The sequence below is a fragment of the Camellia sinensis genome, chromosome 9, assembly GCF_055761805.1.
Source record: "Camellia sinensis isolate YWXY chromosome 9, ASM5576180v1, whole genome shotgun sequence".
In the NCBI taxonomy this organism is placed as follows: Eukaryota; Viridiplantae; Streptophyta; class Magnoliopsida; order Ericales; family Theaceae; genus Camellia; species Camellia sinensis.
Window position 1 is genome coordinate 46,355,477 of NC_138969.1, and position 14,032 is coordinate 46,369,508.

Consider the following 14,032-nt stretch of genomic DNA (forward strand, 5'->3'; position numbering starts at 1 on the left):
TCATGCATTAATATGTAATGTTTGTGTTAGACTAAGTGTTTCCGTAATGAGTTTGTCAAATTGTCTACCTAATATTTGTCTGTCTAACTGTTATGTTTATGTATTGTGTGTTCAGTTCAAGGTGTCTAGGATGTATGTATTGTGTGTTCAGTTCATGGTGTCCAGAATGTATTTTTGTGGGAGACTTATGTCTGTACTACCTATGTAACTGAAAACTGTTACATTTGCAACTTCAGTTATATTATTTTCATGCCTGTATGAGTATTTAGTAAATTAGTGATTTCGTATATTATGTATTAAGTTTTATTACAAAAATGTTGACAAAATTTATTTTAGGAGAAATACACATTTTCTTAACTTGTTCATCTTCTCAATCATGAGAACCCAATAATGTAACCATTATTCATTGAATATAACAAATAACGTTCTCATTCTTACAAAAAACAACACTACCAATTGAATAAAATAAATAACATTTACATTCATTCATTCATTGCACACAATTAGTCTTATGAAATAAGCGAAACCAATTGAATCACAATAACATCAACTCCAACCCAATATTTACATTACATAAGTTCCTGTTCGTAATCAGAATTCAAATTACATACAAGTTACATTACATAGCAAAAAACAGAGAAAATACCATTCATATGTAAAAATACATCACCAAAATTTGAGATCTTTCTCTTATTCCTTCTTGCTGCAGCTCTCGCGGTGGCCTTCGTCTTCTTGGCCTACTCTGCGGTGCTCTTCGTGTCTCACCCTTTATTGTTGTTCGTCGAACTGCACAGTGTGTGGGTATGCTTCAGACGGTAGAGCATGTATACCACCTTCTAACCCAAAACAAAGACAAAAGGGAAAAAAAAAATAATAATAAAATAAAATAAAATAAAATAAATTTAATGAAAACGGCTAGAAAACGGTTTTACTAAACCGGTTTTCTGAATTACATTATCACATTCTAACCCAAAACAAAGACAAAATAAAATATATATATATATTTAAATAAAAACGGCTTTAGTAAAGCCAAAATAAATTTCTGAATAACAACTTCTAATCCAAAACAAAGACAAAAGAAAAAAATTAAAATTTAACATGAAAACGCCTTTAGTAAAGCCAAAAAAAATTTATGAATTACATTATCACCTTCTAACCCAAAACAAAGAATAAAAAAAAATTATATGAAAACGACTTTTGTAAAGACAAAAAAATTCTAAATTACACCTTCTAACCCAAAATAAAGACAAAAAAAAAAAAAAAAATTAATGAATTACATTATCACCAAAACAATGACAACAAAAAAAAAAAATTAATAAGAAAAATAAAAAAAAAATTAAATGAACAGTGAAAGCGTGGTTTCAATCCATGCTTCTTGAAGTGAACATTGAAAGCGTGATTCACAATCACGTTTTCTTCATAAAACAAACTTAAACAATATGCACAGTCAAAACGTGATTTTTTTTCAGAAAACGACATGCACAGTGGAAGCATGATTTGAAACCACATTTTCTTCAGAAATAAAATTTATGTTAAAAGCGTGGTTTGTAACCACGCTTTCTTAATTAAAAGCGTGGTTTCTAATAGCGCTTTCATTGTTTATCAAATTTTCGGTCTCCAACAATGAAAGCGTGATTTGTAATAGCGTTTTAGCCTAGTTCGAGAATTTCGTCCAAACTAAGCCTAATTTAGAAATTAAGACGATAAATTGGCTTAATATGAAAAAAGCGTTGAAAAAAAAAAGACCCGGAATAATTTACGTCTGTAAAAGTCAGACAAGATTTTGGCTTTAATTATTAGATGTCATTTACAAATAAAACTTCTCAATTTAATCATATGTAGTGATTAACTAGGACTGATTCGAGTAAACACAAAGTACAAAGCAAACTATTCACCATCATATGATTTAAATTACGAGTTACATCCCCATGCTCTCTCCCGTGACTAAATAAAACTTACACTGAACATCATGTTACATCAATATGTTATCTCCCTTCAAGTGACACATACATACATACATACATTTATATATATATATATATATATATAACTTACATTGGTCAACATCAAGTTATATCAATATGTTCTTGCGCTTCTTACTAAAAACATGACAGTGATCAACTTTAAGTAGCCAAAAATGGATGATGTGCCGTCGTCTAACCTCCAATTATTCCCCAACACTTGATGGACGGCTTGTAAATAAAAAGATGAGCTGAGCTGGGTATAGCAACAGCAGAATGTTAGTATCTAGGTCATGTTTGGTAGGAAAACATCAATCCTTAACTTTGCTCCTGATTGTAACTAATCCAGTCAACTTCAAGCAGCTATTGCCCCAACTAATTTATTTCAGTCTTTCAGACCTCCCGGCATAGTAACTGTGTAGTCAATTCATTTAAGTCTATAAGAGAAGGTTACACAACCTGCAATCACGAGGAAAGATGTTCTTAACTATTGAGTCAATTCAATGAGGTCTATAACTAAGGATATACAATATGCAATTATGAAAACAGACGTTCGTGAAAGGCAGATAACTTTTCATTTGACAAGTACAAATTTATTGAATTTCATCAAGCAGGGAATAAAGATATGAAGTCTGAAAATAATGAGCTTCTATGACGACCAGAATAATTTACAAAATTAATTCAGAGATCTTGTAGACACTTAAAGAGAGTTTTTGCTCTAGGGATGGAAAAGTATTCAATTTAGGGCTACCAAATGCAACTTCAGCTTAAAATCACTCTTTCATCCTCCAAAGTGAACCTGTAACAACTTTCTTGAGACTAAGCTTCACCAATGATTCATTTGGGGAGTTGCAGCGATCCTTAAGAGCGTGTGCTTTAAATAAATAAATAAAAACAATGTTGTGCCCTAGCTCTTAAAAAACTAAGAGACTTTGTTCACAATTAGAATTAATCTCCTCCCCACTCCATCTATGGTATACAGTTGTGCAAATCACTTTACAAGAAAAACACAGAACTTCCGGAGCCCAATTTCATCACTACATCGAAGGGTTTTTTGTAAATATATTGATAAGATGGCTTGGTGTCCAAACTATGTCAATGGTTGTGATCCTTATTGTGTACATAATTCATGTTAGCATCTACCAAAGAAATTGGGTGGGTATAGGGCATATAATAGAAGTGTGTCCATTTCTATTAATCATAAAAATATAATAAAATAAAATATAAAAAATAAAAAAGAGCAGACAGGAACAGTTTGATAACTAAAGCAGGTTTTGGATTATTTTTCCAATTCTCTTGTTGGCTTTGATACCATGAAATAAAATAGAGAAAAAGAAATTCAACAGAAAGAAAACCATTTTCAAGAGACAAACTCCAGTGAACCACTTTCTTCTTTTCTTTATTCTGTCCACTCCACTTCAAATAATAACAATAAATAAATAAATAAATCCAAGGCTCAGTCTATTTGAAGATTTTCAACGCTCATGCCCCAAGATTTTAAAAACAAATGAATTAGCACTGTTATAGCTTTCTTTTTAAAGTAGTGAAAAACGGGGTAGGAAGGAGCAACAAGCTCATGGCAACCTTTCTTGGGCGTAACCATAATAGGATATACCCACTAGGAAGTAGGGCTAGGCCAGTGCTGGCAACAAATATAAAGGGTCCACAGACACTCCCTCAAGATGAGAGAGCCATAGCCTCACCCCAGCCCCACTGAGGGCATAGTATGAAGGAGTTGGTGATGACAAGATTAATGGGCAGGGACCATACCTGATAACAGAAATGGTCAATGTAATACTCTATACAACTCGAACCCATGTCCCACCACACATTGGACAGCCATAAGCCCAGCGGTTGATCCACCACCTTTCCCTCTCATTCTGATTAGTAGGGTTGCTGGAACCTGGTGAAGCAAATGCTGATGTCTGCCTCAAACACCTTATGCACTGCTTATGAGGACCACACAAAAAAAAGAAGTTAAAAAAAATAGAAAGAAGAAATATAGAAGCAGAGGGAGGAGAGAAATTTGACTAATGTAAGGATTAAGAAACAAGAACCTATGTGATTGTTCGAGTCAACGCCCCAAAAAACATAATAAATTAGGAGGCTTTGTTCACTTAATAATGTTACAGCCAGCAGCATAATCCAGTTCAACTTTTGTAAATCCCTTCAAATGTTATACCTACCATAGAGTGCCCCCTAAAAAACCAATAACCCAAAAGGTCCAGACAGCCTAGATATTACTTATAACTCATTTGAGATTATTACTTGGATTATCAGTCTACGACTTGGACCATGGTAATTTTTGGCTGGATACACAGCCTCGTATTAGAGGAACAATAAAAAAATAAAACAAAGAACAAAGACAAAAAGAAAATAAAAGAGAACACCTTGTTGTTTTAGATTTCAGGTTTAAAAATAAAACAAAGCAAAGTACATCTGAGAATGTTTAAGATGGGGTTGAAGATAAGTTTCAGAGAGAACACACTAAGATGATTTGGTCATGTATAATGAACATGATCCATATAACAGTAAGAAAGAACGATATGATCACCGTAAATGAAAATATTAGGGGCAGGGGAAGACCTATACTATACACACATAGGATGTGGTACTAAAAACTATATACATTTATTTAATTTAACTGAGCATATAACCTTGATAGAGCGAAACTATGTTACTAGAAAACACTAATATCCTAGCAAATTACGTATTGATACATACGTTCCGAAACATGGTACACTTCCGTTCGGTAAATTTAGTGATCCAAAAGCGATCCCATAAAACTCACCAATATATTTCCTTAAATGTTATGTTAGGAGGAAAAAAATCAAACATAATGAACTATAATATAAGGTGAGTTAAGTTTTTACAAGACAAAAATATAAAAAATGAGTCATAATACTCATAGAAATGTTTTGTTATATGAAAAAAAAATAATAATAATAAAAACTACATTTATTAGATGCCTAACAGTTAAAAAAAAATTACTCTAGAGTAACTTAATTGCTTAAGCGTGATATATACAAGTCTACCCCTATCGTACCACATTTTAGATCATGTGGCGTATCACGTTCTAGTGCATGAGGCGTATCACGTTCACATTCCTATTCCACATACCGGAACGATCCACGTTCCAAGTAACATAGGATTTGAGCAAAAATGAAATTTTTTTACAGTACATCTAGTCAGTGATGTTGGGCAACCTAAAAAACAAGTTAATAAATTAAGTATAGCTGAGATGAGGATGTTTAGCCAGATGTGTGGTAAGACTAGGAAATATAGATTTAAAAAATGAATATATTCGTGAAATGGTTTTACCATTTCGCTCCTATGTTACCTGGAACGTGGATCGTTCCGGTACGTGGAACAAGAACGGGAACGTGATACACTACATGCTCTAAAATATAGTACGATAGGGATAGACTTGTATATATCACGATTAAAAATTTAAGTTACTCTAGAGTAATTTTCTTTTACGTATTAGGCATCCAATAAATGTAGTTTTTATTATTTTATTTTTTTTTCATGTAGCAAAACATTTCTAAGTATTATAACTCATTTTTTATGTTTTTGTCTTGTAAAAACTTAACTCACCTTTTATTATAGTTTATTATGTTTGATTTTTTTCCTCCTAACGTAACATTTAAAGAAATATATTGATAAAATTTATAGGATCACTTCGGATCACTAAATTTATCGTTTTGGAACAGAAGTGTTCCATGTTTCGGAATGTGTGTACCAATACATAATTCGCTAGGATATTAGCGTTTTCTGGTAACATAGAATTGATCCCCACCTAATGAATAGTTCAGAAGATCAACTGGTTGAAATTTGTAGTTAAAGTGTTAGATAAATTGATAGAGAAAGAGAGAATAAATTGTGTATTATTGATTGATTTATTACAAGATTGTTGTGCATATATTTTGTACAAGAATTCCTATTATATAGGAGATGATTCTGGAGTAGGTGAGGAGTGAGTGGTGGAGGTAGGTTTGGTGGAGTGTAGTAGGTGATAGGAGTAGTAGGTGGAGGTAGGTTTGGTGGTAGGTGTAGTAGTAATTTACATTTACATTAACAGCCCCCCTCAAACTCAAGGAGGATAGGTACTAGCCAACTTGAGTTTGGAGAGAGTAACAAAACAGAAAAATAGGCTGACAATTAAAAATGGGATAGGAGACACTGTATGGTCGTGTCGGACCGTTGTAGCAGACAGTTTACGGGGTCATGTCGGACCGTTGTAGCAGACACTGTGTGGTCGTGTCAGACCGATGTAGAAGACAGTTTATGGGGTCATGTCGGACCGTTGTAGCAGGACAGTTTACGGGGTCATGTCGGACCGTTGGAGAAGACAGTTTATGGGGTCATGTCGGACCGATGTAGAAGCTGACCGGAATCAATGTCGGGACAGTTTATGGGGTCATGTCGGACCGATGTAGAAGCTGACCGGAATCAATGTCGGGATAGTTTATGGGGTCATGTCGGACCGTTGTAGAAGGACACTGTGTGGTCGTGTCAGACCGATGTAGAAGACAGTTTATGGGGTCGTGTCGGACCGTTGTAGAATATTGTGGTGGTGCACCAAGGGGGCGACTTAGGGAGTGCGCCATGAGCGACTTATACATGATACTGTGTATAACCCCCCCTCAAACTCAAATAGGTGTGAAGATAGAAACCTATTTGAGGTTGAAACAAAGGGATTGATAAAGCTGACCGGTGTAGAAGACACTGTATGAGTGTGTATATAGGCTGCCCAAAAGATATACATGGATGTAGATATCGAGCCCTCAAAAGTCGTGCCCGCAAAAGGTGTGCCCGCACCCTCAAAAGGCGTGCCATCAAAAGGCATGCCCAAATGCATCAAAAGGCGTGCCATCAAAAGGCGTGCCAGGTTGGCGGCGAGCGCCGAGCGGCGCAGGATGCGCGGGTCTGCCTTGGCTATATAACCAAGACGAAGGCAGAGGCTGAGGCAGAGACTGAGACAAAAAAAAACTGAGAGAAACATCTGAAAAACTCTTCGTGTTCTGAGAGATTCGTGTTCTGAGAGAGAAACTCTGTAATATTCTGTAACACTCTGTTGCCCATAAAATGGCCTCGTCGTCCCGCCCTCTGCTTACTCTCTTTCCCGACCTCAACGAGTCCACAAGAGAGATAACTGGTGCGGTGTCCCGTGAACCTCAACCAAACACTACTGGGTTTGCTCCGTTGAACTTTCCGATGCAGTCGGTGGAGCAAAAAATGGCAGTGCAAATGGATGTGGAGGCTAATCAGTATACTTTGAAGGCATGTGTGGAGTCCATGACGGCGGTCACAAACTTGTCGCACCGGCTGCAGAGTAGGACAAATGAGGTGCAGCAATTAAACGCCCAACTAGCGCTGCTCCAACGCATGTATAAGGATGCGCGAGCAGAGATAAGTGTGCTGAAGGCAGAAAATAAGGAGCTGAAGCGGAAGGCCACCGTGATGTTCCGATTTGGAGGGCCGCCATATGCTGCAGTAGAGGAGCAGGGAGTAGTGATCGTGCCCAGTGGAGTGGGAAACACGGAGGCAACACCGGCAAGGGCCGTCCAGGACGGAGGCAAGAAGAAGAGACCGGCGGCAGAGTAGAGAAGAAAAATCCCGCCTGTGGATGAGGTTGTTGTGTGTGGGTTGTTGTTTTTTTTTTTTTTTTTTTTGTGGTGTAAAATGGTGATCGGGGTGAGCTCTGACATGAATAAAATGAGTTTGGTGTGCAGTTCGTCTGCTTCTTCTGCTGTTTGTTTTTTTTTTTTTTTTTTTTTGCAAAGAAATAAGAATAAAAAAAAAAGGTTGCGTGGCCCACGGTTTTGTGAAAACCTGCAATGGAGTTGGTATTTGTGTTTGTAGATGTTTTTGTTTGTTTTTTTGTTTTTTTTTGTTTTTTTTTTTTTTGTAATAATAATAAGAATAGATGAATGATGAAAGCATGTGCCTCGGGGGATTGGAAAGTGAAAAAAAAATGAGAGAGAGAAAGTGGGCGACATGATGAGGATAGTGGATGGTAATATATTAGAATGGGTTGGTATAGTGCAAGTGTGTGTGTATCTGCGGGTGATAGGAGAGAGAGACAATGGGGTTGGTGATGTAAAAGGGGAAGATTGGTTTAAAAAATAAAAAAGGGTATGGGTATGTGCAAAAGGTGGTGGATAAGGGGTGGGAAAGTGGTCACCCTGCTGGATGTCCTTGAGTAGAGAGTGAGAGAGAGAGAGAGCTCTGTTAGAGAGAGAGAGCTGGGTTTGAGAGAGAATGAGTAAAAAACCCATAAAGAGTGTGATGATGTATATGAAGAGAGGGATAAATCTGCGTGAGAGACAGATTAGATTTAAGAGAGAATGAGTAAAAAAAAAAACTCATCAAGGTGAATCCAAGTGGTCCCGGTAGGTGGAGACGGGCTCGGATATGGCCGGCGAGACGGGTGTTTGAGGAGAAGAGGCCGGCAATGGAGATACGACTGCATGTGGTTGCGGTGGAGATCTAGATGGCGGCAATGAGGTAGTGTGTGAAGATGACGGCAAAAAGGGTGGAAAGAAATTAGGCGAGGTTGTTCTGAGACGGATTTTAAGGTATTGGCCAGTCACTAATTGTCAGAATGAGGTTCTGCTTATTGGGGAATTGGAGGAACTGGTTGAGAATATAGAGCTTGAGCAGTACAGAATGTTGGCTCTGCCTTTGTGCACACAAATTACCAAGTGCTTCAACAGTTGGAACTCACAGGTAGCAGAGCGTGCTCTCTACTTATGGAACAACGAACAGTTTGTGAAGATGGCATCACAGGTGATAGAAAAAGTTGTTTCCAGTGATAGTTGAAGGCATGGAGAGGAACCTAAAATGGCACTGGAGCAAGAGTGTCAAACAATTGACAAAAAAACGTGAAGGTGATGCTAGAAGAATTGGAACCGAGTTTGTATAACTAGTGCCTCCTCAGACTTCAATCAAGAGAATTCGTGGCACACTAGGAGGAGAAGTAGAGAGAGTGATGTAGCCATGTTGTGAGTATTTAGCAGCTCAATTGTGTCACCGCCGGAAGAGCTAGTGGCGTCTGGAAGCAGGACACCGTCGCCGAAGATAAAGGCGACGACGCTGGTGAAGCGGTTTCTGGACAGCAATCAATCAGCGGTGTCTATGCAGATCAGAGACGATGTTCAGTTAGCCTATACTCATCCCAACCAGCAATATAGGCTAGCCAAGTCTGCAAGTGGTGGTGGAGAAGTGGATGACGGCAGCGAGGTGGTGTTGGTCGAATCACGGCTGAAGGCAGTGGTCCTCAAGGGAGTGCAAAGCAAGATGGTACCTGGGTTGGTTGAGATCGAGTTGAGTCACTCTTCCAAGATTGCATGAAACTCCATACCATGTGTATGGACTCTTGTTGAACTTCCACCCTGACATGACTTGGTTCGGATCGTTCTCTATCGTCTTCTTGAACAGAATAAGAGCCTCAGTGTTGGTTTTGATGGATGAAAATCCGGCATGCAGAAATAGTTGGAAGATGAGAGGTCCGGCGGGCGGCCAAGGCGAGGCTGCCGCCCGCCGGTGAAGCGAAAATACTAGGTTGTTAACCTAGCTCTGACACCATGTTAGATAAATTGATAGAGAAAGAGAGAATAAATTGTGTATTATTGATTGATTTATTACAAGATTGTTGTGCATATATTTTGTACAAGAATTCCTATTATATAGGAGATGATTCTGGAGTAGGTGAGGAGTGAGTGGTGGAGGTAGGTTTGGTGGAGTGTAGTAGGTGATAGGAGTAGTAGGTGGAGGTAGGTTTGGTGGTAGGTGTAGTAGTAATTTACATTTACATTAACATAAAGAACTCTTCGCCCTTTGGTGAAAAGTTCATGTGGCATTTGTTCATCCTAGAGTCGTGAAAAACATAAGAAAAGACATCATTCTTGGTTATTTACTTGAGATATTTCTAATTGGAATAACTGTATTTCTGAACCCAATAACCTCTGAGGCACAGGTTTTGAAACTATTGTAACTTAGAAAATCTTTTAATCAGTAATCCTCAAACAAAGATCAAACACAATACAAAAGAATCTTAAAAATGAGACAGAACAAACAAACCAAAAAAGAAGTAGGAGAGTTTCTACCGAACCTTGTACCAAACTCCTTCAAGACCAGTCTTCCACACAGCAGTCACAACATCTCTTCGAGATCCCATTATACCAAGATATGCCCCCAGATCCACAGAAGTGTTTAAGCCAAAAGCTGCATCTCTTTCCGACATTCTGCGCTTCCTTGGCCACAAGCCATTAGCCCCACAATAAATATCACTGTTCTCCAATGACTTCAGTTTTAGTGGATCGGATAAAGTGTTAAGTCTGGAGGGATCATCTACAGAACCCATATCCTCTGGATCGGACCAGGGCCCACCAAACATATGTCTCCTGTGCCATTCTTCAGCTGGAGGATGGAGTTCTAACTCACGGAGTAACAGACCAGCAGCATCGGCACCTCGAGGCCGGGGCATATTCTATGTAGAAAGCCCAATAAAAGAAAGAAAATGTCAGAAGCTGAAGTGATCCATAACAGAACTATAAATTCAAAGTTCAAACAGAGTTCCAGCTAGTTCATAGTACGGCAAAACCATAAGTCAAGATTAATTACAACCCTATAAAATTCCAACCACAGAGCAGGCAGTATATTTTCTTTCCTTCATTTTCTTTTAGGTTGTGTGCGTGTTTGGGGGGGAGGCGGGATGATTTTAGACTGCAGCAAAATTTTAGGCAAATTTTAATCTATATTTAATTAAGATGGGGAACAACTTCCATGGAGTAGTTTCCAAACACACGTAAGATTTCCAAATTTGAATAGGAAGAGATAAACTGTAATCTAGAAGACCAAAGTATGCAGTCTATAAGCATATCAACCACACACACACACCCCAAAAAAATTGGTATTATTTGCCTGAAATTTTAAATTTAAGAACACAAATCATTGCATGCTCAGATAATATAACAAAAAGTTTCAAATAAAAAATATGAAGGTAATAGAATAGCATATAATAAAACTGTATTCTGACAATTTGAGTGCCATTGTGGTATAATAATTTTGACATCAAGAAATGCTGTTTGCAAGTTAAATAACTTATTTCTAATCCATAATCTGTTGCAGCCTCCACAGATTAGTTTGAGTAAGGTATGCGAGTACCTGCATATGTGGGCCGAGGGATGCTTCTACAACCTCTGGCAAGACAGTATAGTTCCCATCAATGTAATGCAGGCGGACCTGGATGTTGCTGCCCCCCACCTGAGAAACTGGTAAGGGGTGGAGCAGACCAGCTGTTCGCCGACAGAGATCCATGAGTATGAGGAAGAGAACCTTCACCTATGCGCCAGTTACAAAAACATATAAGAACCCTAGGCAAAATCAGGCATTCCTTTCAAGAATTAAATCACCAGGATCATGATCATCAATGATGTCGCTGAGGTGATTGTTGAAACTCAAATTTTTGAGATATGCTGCAAGTTTTCTCAGTTAATGAATTTAATAAAGATATTCTGCCTGATAATGAAACCTGAGGGAGTTGGCTTTTTGGCATTTTTAGCTTGACTTATTTTCGTCTTTAGTGAACTTTTTTTTTGTTATTATAAATTATGTCAAATTTCTTTACTTTTTAGATCTATCTTGACTAGGTGATCCTAAAAATAATAAAATATATATATTGGATTATTTTCTAAGAGAAGTCCAAAAAAGACGAGTCCCAAAAAGACAAAAATGAGTCAATTTTAAAGATGGAAAAGGAGAGGATGGAATATCACGGGGGAGTTTCTGAGTTACGTATAGAGTAAAAACTTATCATTATTAAGGTTGATAGTGAATCCAGAGGAAGTCTAGTGGAAATCATTGAGAGGAACCGTTTTAGAAGTTATTCTCTCAAGATCGATTTCGGGGGAGTTTTTTGGGCAATGCAAGGTTTGCGTCAGGTTTGGAGATGGCGCAAGGATCGATCCTTTTTCAGCAAGTATAGTAGCAGTTCAGCTGTATTCTGTCTTCAGAAGTACAGTAATAAGGGTGGTGTTTTTGTCGAGTTATCTAAATGGGCGGCTGGGGTACGAAGAAGTAACATTGTTATTCCGGTAGGGGTTGGTGGTCAAGGGTGGCTGGCAGTGGCCAAGATGTTTGAAAGCATTATTCAAGGAAGTGCCAGGGTTCTGGAAGATGGGGAAAGACAGCATCGAAGTGACCATGATTTAGTAAGGACTCGTAGAGGCCTCACAAGTGTGGATATGTCAGTTCAGCAGAAAACAGGGGCAAGTAGAGGAGCTTCGTATGCCGCTGTACTCAGCTCTAAAGTAGATCTTTTGGGAGGCAGTAGCTCTATTTTGGAGAAGAGCAAGGTGGTGGTTTGTACCAGAAACGATTTCTTCGATGAGTGGGCACAGATTGAGGAGGAGTTATGTCGGTCTTTTAAAACTAATATTTCTCTGAGGCCTTTTACTTAGAAAATATGAAGAAGAAGAACTCCGAAAATATGAGGAAGAAGGAATATATTTCTGTTATATTCAAAACTTCTTATCTTACAAGACCAAATGACACTCCTTATATAGGAGATATTACAAACATCATCATAACCCATTATATGCCACTTACATATTATATATTACCACTATCTACCACTATCATATTATATACATGCCACTATCTACCACCAACACCACTATCATATTCTATACATGCCACTATCTACAACCAACACCACTATCATATTCTATACATACCACTATCTACCACCAACACCACTATCATATTCTATGCATGAACACAATTTCCAGCACTCCCCCTCAAGCTGGTTTGAAGATATCTTCCATAGCCAGCTTGCTAGTCAGCTTATCAAATTGCTTCTTGTGTAGTCCCTTCGTTAGCACATCAGCTAATTGTTCACCTGTTGGAAGGTAGGTCATACAGATTATGCCAGCATTGATTTTCTCCTTGATGAAATGTTTATCCACTTCTATATGTTTTGTGCGATCATGTAGAACTGGATTATGAGCTATAGATATAGCTGCTTTGTTGTCACAATAGACCTTCATAGGTGTCGGGTGAGAAAGCTTTAATTCTTCAAGAATTCTTTTAATCCACATTACTTCACAGATTCCATGGGCAACAGCTCTGAACTCTGCTTCTGCACTACTTCTAGCTACCACATTCTGTTTTTTACTCCGCCATGTAACTAGGTTCCCACCTACAAAGGAGCAGTATCCGGATGTTGATCTCCTGTCTGTAACACTTCCTGCCCAGTCTGCATCTGTGTATACTTCAACTTGAAGATGTCCATGTTTCTTGAATAGTAAGCCTCTCCCTGGAGTTCCTTTCAAATATCTTAAGATCTTATAAACGGCCTCAAAGTGCTCTGCCCCTGGTGAGTGCATGAACTGACTTACCATGCTGACTGCAAAGGCAATATCAGGCCGCGTATGAGACAAGTAAATCAATTTCCCTACAAGTCGCTGATATTGTTCTCTCTCTTTGACTTCTTCAGCCTTAGCAGCTTGTAACTTCAAGTTAGGCTCGATCGGAGTCTCCGCCATCTTACAACCAAGCATACCTGTTTCTCCAAGGAGATCAAGAACATATTTTCTCTGATTAACGAATATACCTTCCTTGGATCTTGCAAATTCCATTCCGAGGAAATACTTGAGGGCTCCCAGATCCTTAATGTGAAATTCTTTTGCGAGTTTCTCTTTGAGGGCTGCTAACTCTGCTTCATCATTACCAGTTAAAATGATGTCATCAACATAAACAATCAAAATTGCAATTTTACTGTTTTTTGAATGTTTATAAAATATTGTGTGATCTGCTTGACTCTGCGAGAAGCCACAACTGATAACTGCCTTCCCAAAGCGTTCAAACCACGCTCTTGGTGATTGTTTGAGTCTGTATAATGACTTGTTCAATCTGCATACTCTGTCACTTCCAAGTCTCTGCTCAAATCCCGGCGGTAGGCTCATGAATACCTCCTCTTCAAGATCACCATTGAGAAATGCATTTTTAATGTCAAGTTGATGTAGAGGCCAATCTGAATTTACTGCAAGAGATAACAGTACTCT

General features: G+C 38.2%; 1 protein-coding gene across 18 annotated transcripts in view; it reads right to left on the bottom strand.

Moving 5' to 3' along the window:
* Positions 1-509: 509 nt before the first annotated feature.
* The window catches only part of LOC114286999 (mediator of RNA polymerase II transcription subunit 16), an 81,623-nt gene continuing 68,100 nt past the window's right edge, over positions 510-14,032 (bottom strand). For 3 of the 18 annotated variants that reach the window (XM_082888547.1, XM_082888554.1, XM_082888553.1), the window contains 4 exons: positions 11,133-11,309; positions 10,078-10,455; positions 3,732-3,907; positions 1,756-2,420 (listed from right to left, as the gene is read on the bottom strand). In XM_082888547.1, coding sequence (XP_082744673.1) covers positions 3,761-3,907; positions 10,078-10,455; positions 11,133-11,309 — 702 coding nt within the window. In that variant the 3' untranslated portion in view covers positions 1,756-2,420; positions 3,732-3,760. Of the gene's footprint in view, positions 837-1,755; positions 2,421-3,731; positions 3,908-10,077; positions 10,456-11,132; positions 11,310-14,032 lie in introns of those variants that run through there. The other 15 variants (XM_082888551.1, XM_082888556.1, XM_082888550.1 and 12 more) reach the window with 13 other exon arrangements.